We start from the raw sequence: 17,067 nt of genomic DNA, 5'->3' as shown, positions 1-17,067 counted from the left end.
GTGCTCTGCGTGGCCGGAGGTTGCAGAGTGGTTTTGGCAGACGGGGCGAGCCAGGAAGCAACGCAAGAGCATTTTTATGACACCTGGCTCTTCCTACCTAACTTATTGGGTGTCCTTTTCTCACTCTAAATATTCACTTTAATACCTAAGGTCTGCCGAAATTGTATAAGCGTTAGAGTCCGCACAACTCCGTTTAGCCCCCTCGAGAACACAAATGGATCTCTCTTCCCCCCGCTCCACACCCTCAGCCACCCAAATCGAGCGCCTATAGGGAACTCCATTGCCCATCAGTCTCATCTCTCGATGCCTACATTTCCCATCATGCACGATAACGCCTGCTCCTAGCATTGTTCTCGGCCCCGCCCTCCTGCCCCAATAGTGCTGACTCTCGCCTTCCGCCACCGGCCTCCAGTCCCCGCCTCTTGCCCACTGCCAACTCGTACAGGCCTCCGCGGGGGGCGTGGCCCCTGAGCGATCGTGACGCCCATTGGCTGTCGCTTCGCCGGTGGGCCGTGCCTACGGGAGCCGGGCGGGCACATTTCGAACCGTGGCTGGGGCGGGGGCGGCGGCGGCGGCGGCGGCGGTGGCTGCGACGGTGAAGGATGCACCCGGCAGGCTTGGCGGCGGCGGGGACGCCCCGGCAGCGTAAGTGGCGTACGTGGCCTGTCAAGGAGATCGGGGCGGGGGCGGGGGCGGGGGGGGTGGCTGGCGGGGGCGTGGCAGGGCCGCCGCGGCAGTTGGCGAGGTCGTTGCGGGTCGGAGGTCACGGGGTCAGGAAGCTGGAGCTTCGGGGCGTGCACAGCGCTGGGATGCCAGGTCCGGGTAGGGGGCGCGTTGGGGTCGAGCCTTCTTCTCTTTAGGAAATTCCTTTGGAAGAAAACAACTTTGGGCAGGATATTGTGTGATGTGCAGGAGAACGGGACTTTCATTCATTTGCAGTTAGCGATCAGCCTTCTCCCCACTCTTCGGTGGCCTCGGGTTGTCGCCCACGCCCCGCAGGACAGCGTTCAGAGCCCTTCGTGAGCTGAGAGGGCCGTGTTTACCTCTCATTTAAGATTTGAACCTATATATCTTACACTCTTCACCCCCTTTTCCCGTCTCTGTTAATTTGTATCTCTAAGTTCCTCTTCGTCTCCGCGAGTGTGCGTGCATCTCATTTATTCATTGAGCGTATTCTGCCTCGGCTCCCGTTGGGCCAGGCAGGCCCTGTGCTGGAATTTGGGTACCTGGTAGTAACTAGCCTAGCACTAGTCCTTGGTAACTTACAACTCAAGAGTTTAGCGGTGAGACAGACACTAAACTCGGAACAAGCAAGTCAGCGAGAAAATCTGGGGAGTAGTGAGGGCTGTAAAGGGAGAAATCCCAGATGCCGGGGAGGTTCAGAGGCCTGATGTGCTCATTCCTGCCTTCGGCCATTAATAAGGTGCCTGGCTGGCCCTGTGGTGGGTGATGCTGGGGCTACCGCCCTCGTTCCTGTCCTCAGGGAGCTACCAGTACAGAGCAGAAGACAGGAGCAGTCTAGAGCGATGGTGGCCTGATGTGGGAAGCACAGGCGAAGGGATCAGGACCGGACGCAGGGATTGTGGCAGCCCGGATTAGGCGTGTGACGCAGCCTGGGCGTGTCGGTGAAGCTTCTTGGAAGAGGTACATCTAATGATGAGGAATTTGCTCAGAGAAGGGGATTTGTGGTGAGAGGCTTGTGCCAAACAAACAAATGGACAAGTGACTATTTAGCAAATGTGGTAAGTGCACAGAAGGGAAAAAGAACAACTGGATATTATGAGAAAGAACAAGGTGGGGCTAGTGCTTTCTACTGAGGGGTGAGGAATGTCTCTGAGGAGGAAACTCTTGAGCAGAGGCCTCAGTGCTATGCTGGCAGGTGTTAATGATGGAAAGATGTTCCGGAGTGATAGCAGTGCATGTTCAGAAGCCTGTGTGGACTAGGAGCTTCGCAGAGTCAGGGCCCAAGAGGCCAGTGTGTGACTGGGTGCAGTGAGCCCCAAGAGAGGTAGTGAATGAGGGTGGTTGGCAGGGCTGGGGTCTTGCAGGGCCTTGTGGATTTTATTCCCAGCACTGTGGGTACTGATCATAGGCAGGGGCCAGGAAATGTTCTCTTGTGCATTTAAAAAAGATCACCCTGGCTGCTGACTAGAGAAAGGGTTGGAGGACATTAAAGTCAGGTTCAAGACCAGAGAGTCCGAAAGGGGAGGGTAAACATGGAGACATAGTGGGTAAGAACTGGCAATTAGTTGGTTGGGTGCCCGAAGGAAGGAGAGTCAGGGACTTGGACACTGGGGTGGGGGCACCGGCGGGAGCGGGCCAGACCTGGGTGTGGGGAGAGAAGTGGCGGCTGGAGACAGGGCCCACTGCCCAGGGCTGGGAAAGCTGTGGGCAGGTGAGATTGCTCTAGGTGAGAGGCAAAGCCAGAAGTGTGGGAAATTGGGCCACATGTTTCAGGGAGCTGAAAAAAAATCATGGGTGGAGAGGGACCAATTGGACACTGTCAGCTCCGTAAAGGCAGGAGTTTTTGTCTTTTTTTTTTTTTTTTAAGGTGGGTGGTTTTATTTATTTGTCAGAGAGAGAGAGAGAGAGAGAGAGCCGTGCGAGCACAAGCAGGGGGAGCGGCAGGCAGAGGGAGGGGGAGAAGCAGACTCCCCACTGAGCAGGGAGCCCGATGCGGGACTCGATCCCAGGACCCTGGGATTGTGACCTGAGCTGAAGGCAGTTGTTTAACCAACTGAGCCAGCCAGGCGTCCCAAGGCAGGAGTTTTTGTCTTTTTGATTGTTGCTATATCTACCACGCCTGCAGCAGAGCCTAACACACAGGGGTGCTCAAGAGGTTGTTTGTGGGGCTCTGGAAAGAGGAGGAGGCAGGAGCAGTGTCTCGAAGCCAAGAGAGCAGAGAGCTGGAGGCTGGCATTGGGGACAGGGGCATCACATGCTGCTTGAGTCGGATGACAGTGGCTAACGGCCTCAGACTGGCATTGTAGAGGGGCGTTTAGGAGGCCAGTGGGGGGCAGAACCCCAAATATCGAGGGCTGACGGGGGGGCAACAGGGAGGAAGGAAGGGCTTGCACCAAAACTCCCAGAAGTGGGAGAGGGGAAAGGCAAGTGAGCCTTGGGGCTAAGGGGGCCGGGGCAGTGCCACTGCCTTTGGGATTGAGCACGCCTGGGTCTGTTTTCAGGCGACAAATAACTGAGAGGAACAGTCGAGGGACTAGTCATTTACAATAGGTGACAGGCATCGACAGGCCAGGGGCTGAGGACTGTATGAACATCACTTGGCCTTGGGCCATGAACTGTTCCACAGAAGAGAGAAGTGAGATGCGGACAGAGTCAGGACGCGGATTATTCGGTTCCTCTCCCCTACCCGTTTGTGACCCTGCCTCCCGTTCCCTGGGCCCACAGTGGCGCCTGGGACACAGGAGGAGCTCGGTAACTGTCTGCTGTGGTGTTAGGAGCAGAGGCCCCAGAGCCAGGGTGCTGGGCTCAAATCTGTCCTTTCCACATTCCCCTTCTCTTCCCTCGTCCTTACCCTACCCCCACTGAGCACGCCTCCAGCAGGCCCTGTCCTCCGAACTCCAGAAGCTGTCCAGAAGCAGCCCAGCCCCCTCCCCTGCATCCCTGTTTCTCCCCCATCCCTGGAGCAGCTCCCTCCCTCCTCCCCTCTTCCTGCCCCCCCCACCCCCCACCATCACCTGGGCTAGAGCCCTGCGCACAGGTCATTTCCCCTGTCCCGACCCTTGGTCACCACCTCTGTAACATGGGGTGGGCCCTCATTTCTCAGAGTTTCATCAGCCCCCTACTCTAGCCCTCTGTCAGGGGCTGGGGATCCAGGCATGAACAAGACCAAGCTCCCCACCTGGGGGGGCTCCCATTTTAGTGGGGAGACAGTGAACAAAATAAAGAAAGCAACCAGTCTGTCAGCTGGTGCAGAGTTCTGGACATAAGTGCGGCAGGGAACGGGGGTGGGGAGTGCTGCGGAGGACTGTGTGCTGATAGACAGCCGTAGGGAAGGTACCGTAGAGCCAAGACCTCGAGGAGGGGGGGCAGCCGTGGGACAGGGGAAGGATTCGGACAGAGAACAGCCAGTACAAAGGCCCTGAGGTGGGAATGTGCTTGGTGTGTTTGCTGAACGTTGAAGCCCAACGTGGCTGGAGCCAACCAGTGAGGGGAGCACGAAGGGCCTGACAGAGACTGGGTTTGTAAAAGGCTCAGGACGGGATCCTGTGCACAGCAGGCCCAGCACATTGTAGCTCTCGACATCATTGCGGTGATTGGACGGAGAGATGCCAGGCCGACAGAGCCGGGCGCGCCCCTGCCTCGGCGCCCATCTGACCTCCAAACCAGTGCTTCGCTGCAGCGGGAGGAGAGCCCTGCAGCCTGAACGAGGCTCCCCATCCCCTTCCCCTTGCAGCGTCCAAGCGGAGGACCCCGGTGTCCCAGCCGGGCATGGCCGACCCCCACCAGCTCTTCGATGACACGAGTTCGGCCCAGAGCCGGGGCTACGGGGCCCAGCGGGCACCCAGCGGCCTGGGCTACCCTGCGCCTTCTGCCTCGCCCCAGGCTGCCTTCCTGGCGGATCCTGTGTCCAACATGGCCATGGCCTACGGGAGCAGCCTGGCTGCCCAGGGCAAGGAGCTGGTAGATAAGAACGTGAGTGGGTGGGGTGGCTGGGGGTGGGGGTGGGGGGGGATGTGAGACCAGGGCTTCAGGCCTGGGCTCTGCCTCCCCCCCAGATTGACCGCTTCGTCCCCGTCACCAAGCTCAAGTACTACTTTGCCGTGGACACCATGTATGTGGGCAAAAAGCTGGGCCTGCTCTTCTTCCCCTACCTGCACCAGGTCAGCACTGCGCCCACTGAGGGGAGCACTGTCTGAGGAGGGGCAAAGTGGGGGGGGGCGGGTGGAGGGGTGGGGATAGAGGGTGAGTCAGAAGCCGGGCAGGGGCGGGGGGAGGGTGGGTTTGCCCCAAGAGAGGGCCTGGAAGCAGTGCGGGAGAAGCCCACTCTGGGGGTCCCGCCTGCTCCCCTCACTCTCCCCACAGGACTGGGAAGTGCAGTACCAGCAGGACACACCGGTGGCCCCCCGCTTTGACATCAACGCTCCCGACCTCTACATTCCAGGTCTCCCCCTCCCCGTCAGCTCCCCGCCCCCTGCTCCCTCTTGGGGGGCACGTCTAGGGCAGAGGTTTAGGTGCCTAGTGGCCCAGGATGGTCCGTCTTCCTCTGACCAGTGTCTGTGTGTCTGCCTCCCACAGCTATGGCTTTCATCACTTATGTCTTGGTGGCTGGCCTGGCGCTGGGGACCCAGGATAGGTAAGGGAGGCCTGGAGTAGGCAGAGTGGGGTGAGGTTTGGGGGGTGGAGGGGCCGTCAGGAAGGTCTCTTGGATCTCCTGCCTCGGAGCAGCCCCACCGTGCTCCCAGTTGGCCCAGGACAGAGCCCTTGGGGTCACGGTCAGCGTCACCCTCACCTCTTCCCTTGCTCTCCACCCACGTGCAGCCCATCACCACACCTGTGGCGGGTGACTCTAACTCCATCCTTCATCTTCGCCTCCACCACCAGATCCGGCCCATCCTCACTGCCTCCTAACCAGCTGCCTTGCCCACATACCCTCTGCACCCTGACTCCCAACAGCAGCCAGGAAGATCTGATCTGAGATGTGGGTCTGGCCATGTCCACCCTACTAGAAGCTGCCCAGAGCTCTCCCGTCCCCAGATCCAGCCCTGGCTCCTTAGTCTCGCGCACCGCACTGCCTCCGTGCAGCCTCTCTCTCCCTCTCCTCCTCACTCTGCTTAGCCACACTAGGCCTCTTTCCATCCTCCAGAGGGCTTGGTGCCACCTGCCGCCACCCCAGGGCCTTTGCACATCCGGTGCCCTTTGCTCAGGAGTATGTTCCTCCCCTGTATCACCTGCTGAGCACCTGCTCACCTGTGATGTCTCCACCCTGGTGTCACTTACTCAGGGAAGCCTTCCCACCCAACTGGGTCAGGCCCCCCACGTCTTGCTCCTAGGCTCCAGTCTCTTTCTTTTGTGGCATCGAAAACGCTTGTCATGAGAATCCGTTCATCACTGGGGCACTGGGGATATGGCAGAGGCCGTGGTCCTTCTTTGCAAGTCAGCTCCTTATTCCTTCAGGCCTCGGCTCAGATGTCCTCTCTGAAGAGCCCTCTCTGACACCTTCTCCCGACTGGGTCAGGCACCTCCCCTGCCCTGCACTCCCCTCATCCCAGCCCTGACCCCTCAGGGCCGTCACTGAGGACAGGTCTGCCTTCCCTGGCATGAGATTTCCATGAGGACAGGGTCCAGATCCATCTTGGTCACTGTGGAGTCTCTAGCTGCACCCAACACAGGTGTCCCCAGGTGGATGCTCTGGGAGGGTGTGAGCCGGCCATCGGAGTGACAGCTTGGTGCCGGCAGGTTCTCCCCAGACCTCCTCGGGCTGCAGGCAAGCTCTGCGTTGGCCTGGCTGACCTTGGAGGTGCTGGCCATCCTGCTCAGTCTCTACCTGGTCACTGTCAACACTGACCTCACCACTATTGATCTGGTGGCCTTCTTGGGCTACAAATATGTTGGGTGAGTACCCCATTCCTCTCCCCCCTCCTCCAGCCCCAGCCCCGAGGCCTCTCCCTCAGACCAGCCTTCCCCTCTCTTCCCAGGATGATTGGCGGGGTCCTTATGGGCCTGCTCTTTGGGAAGATTGGCTACTACCTGGTGCTGGGCTGGTGCTGCGTGTCTATCTTTGTGTTCATGGTGAGCTGGGGCTCAGGGGAGGATGAGGCTTGAGGGCACAGGCCCTCAGAGTCGGGGTCCCCTGGAGGCATCCAAACAGAGGATGTCAGGGGAGGAGTTGAGACGAGAGCCTGCACTGAGGAGGCTTAAAGTGGCTGTCCCAGCCTGGGGGTCAGGAGGGCTTCCTGGAAGAGGGGGTGTCTAAGCTGGGGCCGGAAGGAAGAGGAGGAGCCAGCTGGGCTGTTGGGGTAGGCTCTCACCCTCACTCCACTCTTCCATGGTGGGCTTTCCTGCCAGAATGTGTTAGGATGAAAAAAGTTTCGGTACCCTTGGAAGTAGCTTCTCTGGGTCCCCAGCAAATCCCTTCCTCTCTTTAAACCTGCTTCCCCTTTTGTAAAAAAGGGGGATGATGATAAACGCACCTCAGGGCCCTGGGCGGAGGCAGTGTGAGCATATGTGAGGAGCAGAGGGCCAAAACCGGTTGGCCAGATCGGACCCTCAGATATACTTTGACATAGATGTTATTTAAAAGTTAAAAAAAAAAAAAAAGCCTTTCTGGCTTGTGTTGAAAACTGTCATCCGGCCCACATAAGCGGGGTGACAGCGGCCCGGCTGAGCCTGCCACCCTCCTCAGGCACCCTCCCCAGGCACCCTCCGCAGGCAGGGTATGAAGCTCCACATCTCATCTCACGCAGGGGCCTCGCCTGCTGCATGAGCTTGCAAACCCTCACGTTTGCTCCCAAGCCTTGGGGAGGAGCAAGTCCTCACCATCTGTTAGAGGAGATGTGGGGGGAACCTAGGCTCCCCTTGAGCAGAGAGACTCCAGCCTAGCTGCCCCGGAGGAGGGAGAGAGGCAGGGCTTGGAAGTACATCCAGGCACCCGCGCCCAGCCCGGGACTCAAGGGTGAACCCCCTCCCGCCCCAGATCCGGACGCTGCGGCTGAAGATCCTGGCGGAGGCAGCGGCCGAGGGCGTCCCGGTGCGCGGGGCCCGGAACCAGCTGCGCATGTACCTGACCATGGCCGTGGCGGCGGCGCAGCCCCTGCTCATGTACTGGCTCACCTTCCACCTGGTGCGGTGAGGGCGGCCCGGCCCACGCCCCCAGCTGCTGCTCCGCGCGGCTGCCGCCGCCCCTCCGCCCGCCCGCCCGCGGGGACACCGCCGCCGCCCCGATCCCGAGACCCCACCCCCACCCCCTCCGGGCCGAGGTGCCGAGATCTCCAGCTGCACCGGCTGCCCCGCAGAGCGGTCGCTGTTCCGGAAACAATAAACCGAGATGGGCACGGCGTGGGCAGCCTGTCCTTGGTGCGGCCGCCCGGCAGGGGGCAGGCCCGGCCCGAGAAGGGGGACGGGACGGGCGGGGCGGGGTGGGGCCGGTGCCCCACTTCGCGACCGGAAGGCGACCAGAGAGTCGAAAGAAGGTTTAATGAGACTCGGCCGGGCTCGTCAGTGAGGAGCCTCCTTCTTCGCCTTCCCTTTCTTCTCCTTCTTTTTCGCCTTCGGCTTCTTGACCTTGGCCGGCGTGCTCTTGTGCCCTTCGGAGGCGGCAGCTGGAGGCTATGGGGCCGAGGCCGGAGGGGAGGGGAGAGCGAGGGGTCGGCCGCTGAGACGATTGTCCGGGACTGTCCCCTCACCTGGGGCGCCTGCTTGCGGGGAGCCTCTTACCTTTGCTTCCATGTCCGAGTCGCTGGAGCTGTCGCTGCTGGAGTCCGAGGAGCTGCGGTGACCGCCGCCCTGCTCGTTGGAGGCAGGCAGTGAGGCCCGGACCCCTGACCCAGCCGCTGCCCGCAAGTTGGAAGCCCCAGGCTCGGCGGGGCCTTGGGTTCAAAGGCCTACCCACCCCCCCCCCCCCCACCCGATACCGGGAGGGATGCGCGGGGTCCTGAGGTGACTTACCCTCGGTTTATCAGCCGCCCCCGCCTCTGACGCGCCCGGAACTTTGGGGGGGCTGTGTTTGTGGTCTCCCACCTGGCCTGTCCCTTGGAGCTCCTTGGAGTCGAGGGCTGTGGAGAGAAGTTGGGTGGGTTGGTGCAGGTGCAGCGCGTGCGCCCTTGGGAGGAGGCTTCTGGGTTTTAGCCTGGCCCCCTGCGCCTCAAGAGCCCCACTTCCCAGGAGCGCACCTGCGGCCAGGTCCAACTCCATGGTGGTGAGAGATGGTCTGTGGGGAGGACCGCAAGAGCCCAGAGGGCAGGGGGAGGGGCAGTGAGAACCAGCTGCCCAAGGACCTCGGAGGAGCCCCACCCAACTTGGCTCAGAGTCCTTAGCCTTGACTCATAGCCCCTCCCCAGCACCACCCAACTTTTCTTCTTGGGAAATGAGGTGGGTGGACAGTTGATTGCTAAATTTCCACCCCGTGAGCCTCGGCAAGTGAGGGGGCACTGTGTGGGCAGCTGTAGGTTTCTGGGGGGAGGGCTGGAGCTGTCACCTGCTTCCCATAAAAGGGTCAGATGCCTGCTTTTGAAGAAATGAGAGGGTGTCTCCCTGTGCCCTATGCACCATCATAATGCCAACACTCCGTGTACTTACTGCGGGCCAGGCGCTGTTCCAAAGGTCTTCATGCACATTAGCTCGCTTTAAACCCTGGACGGCTGCGTGAGAAGCAGTGTCTGAAGGGGTGAAGAGCTTGGGATCAGCCTCCTGAATTTGAAGACCCACTCAGTAGTGGGGTGACCTCAGGAAAGTCACTCTGCCTCTCTATGCCTGTTTCTTCATCTGTACGTGGCAGCCTCCATATGGGGCTGTTGTCATGGATTAGTTTCTAGAACTGTGCCTGGCACAGACTAAGTGCTTGTAAGATAATGTCTGGCTTTTTAATTAGAAGATATGTATTGTTATCATCCCTATTTTAAAGATGAGAACACTGAGGGACCAAACAAGATGCTGAGGGGCCAATGTAGTATGAATGGCTAGAGCTGGGATTCACACTCAGACAGTGTGGCTCAAGTCCAAGGCCCTGGCCCCTCTGGCTCTCCCTGGAGGGTGCTCAGGGGAAGGGGCTCCCCATGCCTGGCTGGGCCAGTCAGGCTGCTGGGGGCGGGGGGGGCGCTGAGCCATCTGCTCCCCTTGCTGTGCAGCCAAGTGTCCTTGCAAATCCATCCCCGGCCAGCCCTGCCACCAGCAGCTGGGCCACCACACTTGCAGGAGCAGGCAGGCAGGAGTGGTGGCTGGGGCCTGGGGGTGGTGATGAACGCGTGCCCTCAGGTCTCTGCTCCAAAGCGCATTCCTCAGAGGCGCCTGCCCTGACTGCTGGCTCCCCACAGCCCATCCTGGCAACCCTCCTTCCCCTGCTTGATGAGCAGCTTAGCCCTTAAAGATAGTAAAAAGTTATCTTCATCGTCAGTTCCTTCGGCATACATTTGCTGAGTACCTACTATGTGCCCGGCACAGTTCAGGTGATGGGCATACAGAGGTTAACAAAACCAGCAAAATCCCGGCCTCACGGGACTGACATTCTAGTGGGGGAAACGAGGTGTAAAATGTACAGAATATTAGAAAACAACTGGAAGTGAGGATGCCCCGTGAGTTGGTAAAGTGGATAGACAAAATGTGAATATATAATGGGACGTTACTCTGCCGTACAAAGGAACGGACATTTACTGCATCGTGCACGAACCTCAAAAACACCCTGCTAGGTGAAGGAAGCCAGACCCGAAAGCCTGCATGCTGTAGGACAGCGTTCATATCAAGTGCTCAGAGAAGAGTTATTGAGACAGCAGGCTAGGGGGTGCTGGGAGCTGTGTGAGGAATGGGGATTAACCGTAAATGAGCACAAGATCTAATTGTGGGGGATGAAAACACGTGCGAACTGATTTATGCTGAAAATTGTACCACCTGGTAAAAATTATTAAGAACTGGGGCGCCTGGGTGGTGCAGTTAAGTATCCTACCCTTGTTTTCGGCTCAGGTTGTGACCTCTGTGTGGTGGGACCGAGCCCCGTGTTGGGCTCCACGCTCAGCAAGGAGTCTGCTTAAGATTCTCCCTCCCGGGCGCCTGGGTGGCTCAGTCGGTTAAGCCACTGCCTTCGGCTCAGGTCATGGTCCTGGAGTCCCGGGATCGAGTCCCGCATCGGGCTCCCTGCTCGGCGGGGAGTCTGCTTCTCCCTCTGACCCTCTTCCCTCTCGTGCTCTCTCTCTCTCATTCTCTCTAATAAATAAATAAAATCTTTAAAAAAAATTAAAAAAAAAAGATTCTCTCTCCCTGTCCCTTTGCCCCTCCCCCATCTCTCTCTCTAAAAATAAATCTTTTTAGATTAGAAACCCCTGAAGTGTATGTTTTAAATGGCTTTTATGTAACTTATGCCTCAATAAAAGCTGGTTTTAAAAAGTATGTGCTAAGAAGAGAGAGAGCAAGAAAGGGGGCTAGGTAATAACTACATGGTATGTTGGGGAGAGGTTGGATTTTAGGTAAGAGTTACCAGGGAAAGCTTCACGCAAGTCTTTTTTGAATAAAGATCTGAAGATGAGGGGCACCGGGGTGGCTCAGTTGGTTAAGCGACTGCCTTCGACTCGGGTCGTGATCCCAGGGTCCTGGGATCCGGCCCCACATCGGGCTCCCTGTTCAGCAGGGAGTCCGCTTCTCCCTCTCCAGCTCTGCCACTCTCCCCTTGTGCTCTCTCTCTCAAATAAATACAGTCTTTAAAAAATCTGAAGATGAGATAAACCATGCAAACACACGGAGGAAGTGTTCTAGGCAGTGGGAATACCAAGTGCAAAGGTCCTGAGGCAAGAATGTACCTGAGTGATGAAGAACTGCAAGAACTTCAGAGTGGCAGTGAGAATGGAGGGAGACAGGAGGAAGGATGGGGGGGGGGGGAGGGGGGAGGGGGGGAGGGGTGGAGGATTTGTACATCAAAGACTTTTGATCTTTACTCCGAGTAAGAAGAGGTGGCGAATGATGATTGTGGCTTTACCCACAAGTGGATGCAGGATATGAGAAAAATGTTTTTCCAAGCAAAACAAATTCCATGAGGGTTAGGGACCTCGTCTGCTTTGCTCAGCACCCAGAACAGTGTGACTCAGAATTTGGTGCTCACTATCATTTGGTGAGTTAGTGAGGTGACCTGGTGCCAGGCCCTCTGCTAATGTAATGTCAGGTTCGAGCAAGCACAGAGTGGCTAAGAGTTTGGGTTGTGGAGGTCAGTCTGCTCGCAGGTGAATCCTCACTCTACCTCTTACGCTCTGTGGGTAAATAAGTCAACCAGTCTGCACTGCAGTTTTGTCCTCTATAAAGTGGAAGACTTACCTCATAAAGTGACAGTTGTGTCTGGAGCCTGCCTGGCACAAGGTAAATAGATGCTCAGCAAATGTGAGTTTTTATTATTCACGAACACGATCTCATATGCTTACTTGTGAACCTGGCAGTTAAGATCCCATGTTGTATATGAGGGAGTTGAGCCTCAAAAAGATGGTTTCGTGCCCAAGGACACTGAGCTAGTAGGTTGCAGATCGGTAGTGAGATGCCTTCCAGACCCAAGAGGAAGTAGCTCTTTACTACTTGGCTAAGATTGTGGGGGTGGTGAAGGGGCCCGGGGAAGAGCGCGGCCTGATCCTCCAAATTCCCCTCTATTCACTCCTGTATCATAGTTAGGATGTGGCCACTTTCACAGAGACCAGAAAGAGCCTTAACAAGATAGCTCCACTTTTTTCTCCCCTAAAATCACCCAGGGAAATTTTGGGGTTGCTCCTAACTGGTTGCTCTGCATCCTTCCCGGGTGTTGTCCTGAACATAGAGGGAAGCTGGCCTCCACCATCGGATTTGCGGAAAGGGAAAGGGCGAGGAGAGGGCACACCATTTCCTTTTAAGGACTGCACCTGGAAGCAGCACCTGTCCCTCTGGCCAGGTCAGACACACGGTCACATCTAGCAGCAGGGGAGGCTAGGAGAATACAGCTCTGAGCTGGGCGGCCGCATGCCCAGCGAAAACCTGGGGACTTCTTTACTGCAAGGAAGGGAAAATGGACATGGGAGCCTGTGGGTCACTACTCCCTCTTGGTGGCAGTGAATATACCCTCATTCCCTTGCTCTAACCCAGAAGACTTACAAATGGAGGCCAGGTTAAAGCTGGGAAGGTGAACCCAAATGCTTGATGAAAAGCAGGTGTGAGGGCATAAGATGAACACGTCCAGCCTTCTGCTCTTCGGGAAAGAGCCCCTGCCCTCAGTACTCCCCGAGCCAGCTACTAGGGGCAGGGACGGTAGCTTACATCCCTCCCCAGGCCCAACCCACCCCTGACCTCTAACAGCTCTGTCCTCCTCTGCTTGTTTCCTCCTTATTTCTGCCTAACATGACTCGGTCCTAAGGGTATAAGCAATGCCTTCTTTGTAGGAAAAAGGGACTTGTGTTCCCAACTGGCCTGTGATGCTGCCCTTCACTACTAGCTCAGCTTCCCCTTTCTCTAGCACTCCACCAGCGGACACTCTTTGGAGGCTCACCCCGACCCTGAAGTTTGTACTGAGTCACTGCAATTTAGGAAGAGATTGCTGGATGCCGAGTGGCCAGGGAAGCCAAGGTAGGGTAGGACCGAGCAGTGGGCCACTGGGACACGGTCCTCCACAGGATGCGGCGCTCCTACACATCTGAGGCCTGACATGGCTTCCTGGAAAAGCAACTTGTGCAAGGCCTGCTTTCGTCTCTTTCCTGAAGTTTACACATGAACGGAGTGCCCTGGTCCCATAAACATCATAATCCCTGGATTGGAATGTTTTCTTTGAACTTAACCACATCCTAGGAGATGGGTGACTTTGAAGCACACAGTACGTAGGGACTCAGTTTCCTTTCCCACAAGACCAAAATGCTGCCCTGGCCCTGGACATTCTGGAACACTAAGAACATCTTGACGGACCACCCTTTGGGATGGGCCAAGGGGCAGACAGCCTGGCTGTGGAAAGCCAAGCTTGGCTACCACCCAGCTGACTGTTGTGTCCGGGATTTGCTTTCACTCTATTTGTAAGCTAACAAGTTAGCCGGTAACTGTTTTCAAAATGCTGGCAGAGGCCTGGAGGTTCCTGGGTCAGAGACAAAAAGCCTTATTACTCGCAGCAAGCACCGGGAGCATCAGCATTTGGTTTTCTTCGCCCCGTGAGCTGGGGAACCTGCCACTTGCCGGTAAGTAGCGGGCAAGTCTCTTTGTCCTGGAGGGAGCCATTCCCTCGTCCCTCAAGGTGCTCGCTGCAGGCCCAACCTGAGAAACGGCCCAGGTAAACAGCCGTCAGGGTCACACATTCTCGGCACGCCCAGGAATCCTTGTAGCAGCGTGACACAGACCCCCGCTGGAGACCCGTCTCTGCCAACAATCCACACCTCCTGCCTCCTGGTGAATTTTCACACGAATAGGCCACTCTGATTAATCTAACAGCCTGAGAGCAAATTCATTCCGTTTCTCTCACACAGTGTTTAAAGCGACCTGTGAACAGGATTCCAAGCAGCAGCGAGTCCTGCAGATAGGCCAACCTGCCGTCCAGGGTCCTGGAGCTTTCCAGCCGTGAAGGAGCGGACATACTTCAGCCAGCCAGGATGCAGTCGAAGACTAGTCTCTCACCCATTAGGACCCACACCAGGGACTTCAGACTGACCTGCAGCTCTTTGGTGTCATTACCAACAATTACAAGGCCCCAAAGCAACCCTCATGCGCAATGGGGAGACACTGTGGCTCATTCCTTCTCACGCAGAATGCTGGGGCACAGGGCGCTCCAGCTGAGGATTTACTACAACCCCAAGGCCCCCCTCTGGTCGGCCGGCCACCCAGAAGGTGCACCAATCAGGTGGGCCTGGGCTTGACGCTAGAGGGAAGAAAGATGCATCATATGCAGAAATGAAGAGAAAAGAATTCCAAGTTTCAAAATTGACTATGTAGCTCCCAATCCCTCTGACCTGATCTTTCCCCAGGAGATGGCCCAGAAGTAACCCTTTTCTAGGGACAGCCACAGTCAGTGAACAAACTCCTTACTGAAGTGTGTGGAGGAGGGGATGGTGACAGGTCTTTGTTGAGGTGATTTTTTTTAAAAATCCATCCCACCTCTGAGTGATATGGACAGCCTGAGGATGACAAAGGCTGTGAAATGGCCATTGAATACTTTGGCTATTGGCCCATTGCTGGGCAGTCTTTCCAACAAGAGCACCATTGTTAGCCTGTAAATGGTCCAGAATGTCCCAAACGGGCAGTTTAGTTTCGAGGGCCACAGTGGCGTGGCAGGAGTTGGCTGCCTGGACTGCAACAGCAGCCCCACACCCTGAAAAAGCATGGCAGTGAGACGCCACTGGCCGGCCAAGCGGGGGCCACAGGTCCGACGGTGTCCATCAGCCAGGAGCGAGTGGACCACGGGGCCTCCCAACCCATGAGACAAACGGGACACGTGTTGGCAGAAGTGAGTCAGCATGACTTCTGCATGGGAAACATGAAAGGACACTGTATGAAAACCTAAAGTTTGGGGGCGCCTGGGTGGCTCAGTTGTTAAGCATCTGCCTTCGGCTCAGGTCATGATCCCAGGGTCCTGGGTTCGACCCCCGCATCGGGCTCCCTGCTCGGTGGGAGGCCTGCTTCTCCCTCTCCCACTCTCCCTGCTTGTGTTCCCTCTCTTGCTGTGTCTCTGTCAAATAAATAAATAAAATCTTAAAAAAAAAAAGAAAACCTAAAGTTCAACTGGTCTTGATGGTGTTAAGAGAATTGACTTGATGATGTTCCTACTGCAGAATTACTTTAAAGTGATTCCCAACAGTTTCTTTTAAAATCCAAACACAGGGGCACCTGGCTGGCTCAGTGAGTGGAGCATGCAACTCTTGATTTTGGGGTTGTGAGTTTGAGCCCCTCATTGGGTGTAGAGATTACTTAAATAAATCTTTAAAAATAAATAAAGAGGGGCACCTGAGTGGCTTACTCGGTTAAGCGTCTGACTTCAGCTCAGGTCATGATCCCATGATCCTGGGATCGAGCCCCATGTCAGAGCTCCCCACTCAGTGGGGAGTCTGCTTCTCCCTCTCCCTCTGCCCCTGCCCCTTGTGCTCTCTCTCTCAAATAAATAGGCTCAGGTCATGATAGGTAGGCAGAGGTGGACACCAGCCCCCTGAAGGAGGCCCCCTTACTGAGCACTTCCCTTGGGTGATCTATGATCTCACATAACCCTCACACCCACCCAGAGTACAGGTGAGGAAATTGGAGGTTCAAAGGAGTTGAGTGACCAGCTCACTGCTGCACACCTGGAATGGTGGGTGGAGTCTCTTCCCAATGCCTCCGCAGGCTCTCCCAGAGCTGGGTCCCTATCTATCTGGGATACGGCAGGCAGGTTTCATTTTCTCCCCATCATCTCTGAGGCTAGACTGCCAGGCTGCCTAGAAGGCTTGGCAGGGCCAGGGCCAGAATCCCCAAGCAACATCTCCACAAATGAGGAAGGCTACAAAGAAGGACATGAGGTATTTGCCCAACTTGCCTCTGGAATAGATTTCTAAGCCCTATGGGGTGCAAGTCTCTCCCCCAGTGCACAGAATGTGACCTTTTTGGCCTGAGGGGATTTCTAAGAAAGGTGAAGGGAAGGCGGCCTTGCCCAGCTTCCTGAGTCACCTGTTCAAGTGGAGGCCCCAGGCCGCCTGCCTGACCCCATGGGTTCCCTCAAAGCTGCTCCATGTTCATGATTACGTGTGTGGACAAGGAGGAAGAAAGGAAGAGCCTCCAGAGTCTAGAGGCAAGAAGGGAACACCCACAGGTAGGCAGCAGAATTGGGGCCAAGGCTGGAGGCCGAATTCAGCCAGATGGTACCCTGTCCCCGTTTCACTGCTGAAGCACATAGAGACCCGAGAAAGATTGCAGAGCCTCGGGGAAAGATGAAAATCATGGATGCGAAGTGATTTTGGTCAAAGCCACTCCAGTCTCAGGAAGGTCTTGGTCTTCCCTTGGACAGGATGCATCCTCACTCCAATCCTCCTGTGCCCTCAAAGGCAGTGTTTCAAGGTATGGAGTAGTCTAAGTGGGTCATTATTTAAAAAACAACAACAGGGCGCCTGGGTGGCTCAGTTGGTTAAGCGACTGCCTTCAGCTCAGGTCGTGATCCTGGAGTCCCGGGATCGAGTCCCGCATCGGGCTCCCTGCTCGGCGGGGAGTCTGCTTCTCCCTCTGACCCTCTTCCCTCTCGTGCTCTCTATCTCTCATTCTCTCTCTCTCAAATAAATAAATAAAATCTTAAAAAATAAAAATAAAAAATAAAAAATAAAAAACAACAAAAACAAAACAAAGAAAAACAAAAACCAATTGAGTGGGGTATGTCTAGAATTTTTCAAAAGTGACATAGAAGAAGGAAATGCCAGAGATTACCACAGGTGGTAAGGCTAAGTGTTGTCTGTTGAAATT

The 17,067-nt window shown here is 56.4% G+C and overlaps 2 protein-coding genes across 5 annotated transcripts; one reads left to right on the top strand and one right to left on the bottom strand.

Moving 5' to 3' along the window:
• The first annotated feature begins 518 nt into the window (after positions 1-518).
• On the top strand, positions 519-8,018 carry YIF1B (Yip1 interacting factor homolog B, membrane trafficking protein). 4 transcript variants are annotated; one of them, XM_027620040.2, is made up of 8 exons: positions 519-645; positions 4,418-4,656; positions 4,740-4,844; positions 5,047-5,125; positions 5,260-5,317; positions 6,421-6,576; positions 6,660-6,753; positions 7,658-8,018. In XM_027620040.2, exons 1-8 carry the CDS (start codon positions 603-605, stop codon positions 7,811-7,813), a joined length of 930 nt encoding a protein of 309 aa, XP_027475841.1. In that variant the 5' UTR covers positions 519-602; the 3' UTR covers positions 7,814-8,018. The 4 variants fall into 4 exon arrangements, with proteins under 4 accessions (XP_027475841.1, XP_027475840.1, XP_027475842.1 ...); XM_027620039.2 differs by having other exon boundaries at positions 539-654; XM_027620041.2 differs by lacking the exon at positions 519-645 and adding an exon at positions 702-816.
• Positions 8,019-8,138: 120 nt separating this feature from the next.
• On the bottom strand, positions 8,139-10,692 carry C17H19orf33 (chromosome 17 C19orf33 homolog). Its single transcript, XM_027620043.2, has 4 exons — positions 8,853-10,692; positions 8,629-8,735; positions 8,398-8,466; positions 8,139-8,289 (listed from the first exon to the last, which is right to left on the bottom strand). The coding sequence occupies exons 1-4, from the start codon at positions 8,872-8,874 to the stop codon at positions 8,179-8,181; spliced, it is 309 nt and encodes a 102-aa protein (XP_027475844.2). The 5' UTR covers positions 8,875-10,692; the 3' UTR covers positions 8,139-8,178.
• Positions 10,693-17,067: the final 6,375 nt, after the last annotated feature.

Source organism: Zalophus californianus, chromosome 17, assembly GCF_009762305.2.
Source record: "Zalophus californianus isolate mZalCal1 chromosome 17, mZalCal1.pri.v2, whole genome shotgun sequence".
Taxonomy (NCBI): Eukaryota; Metazoa; Chordata; class Mammalia; order Carnivora; family Otariidae; genus Zalophus; species Zalophus californianus.
Note: the sequence above shows the minus strand (reverse complement) of the source record. Positions and strands in the feature narration are given on the sequence as shown.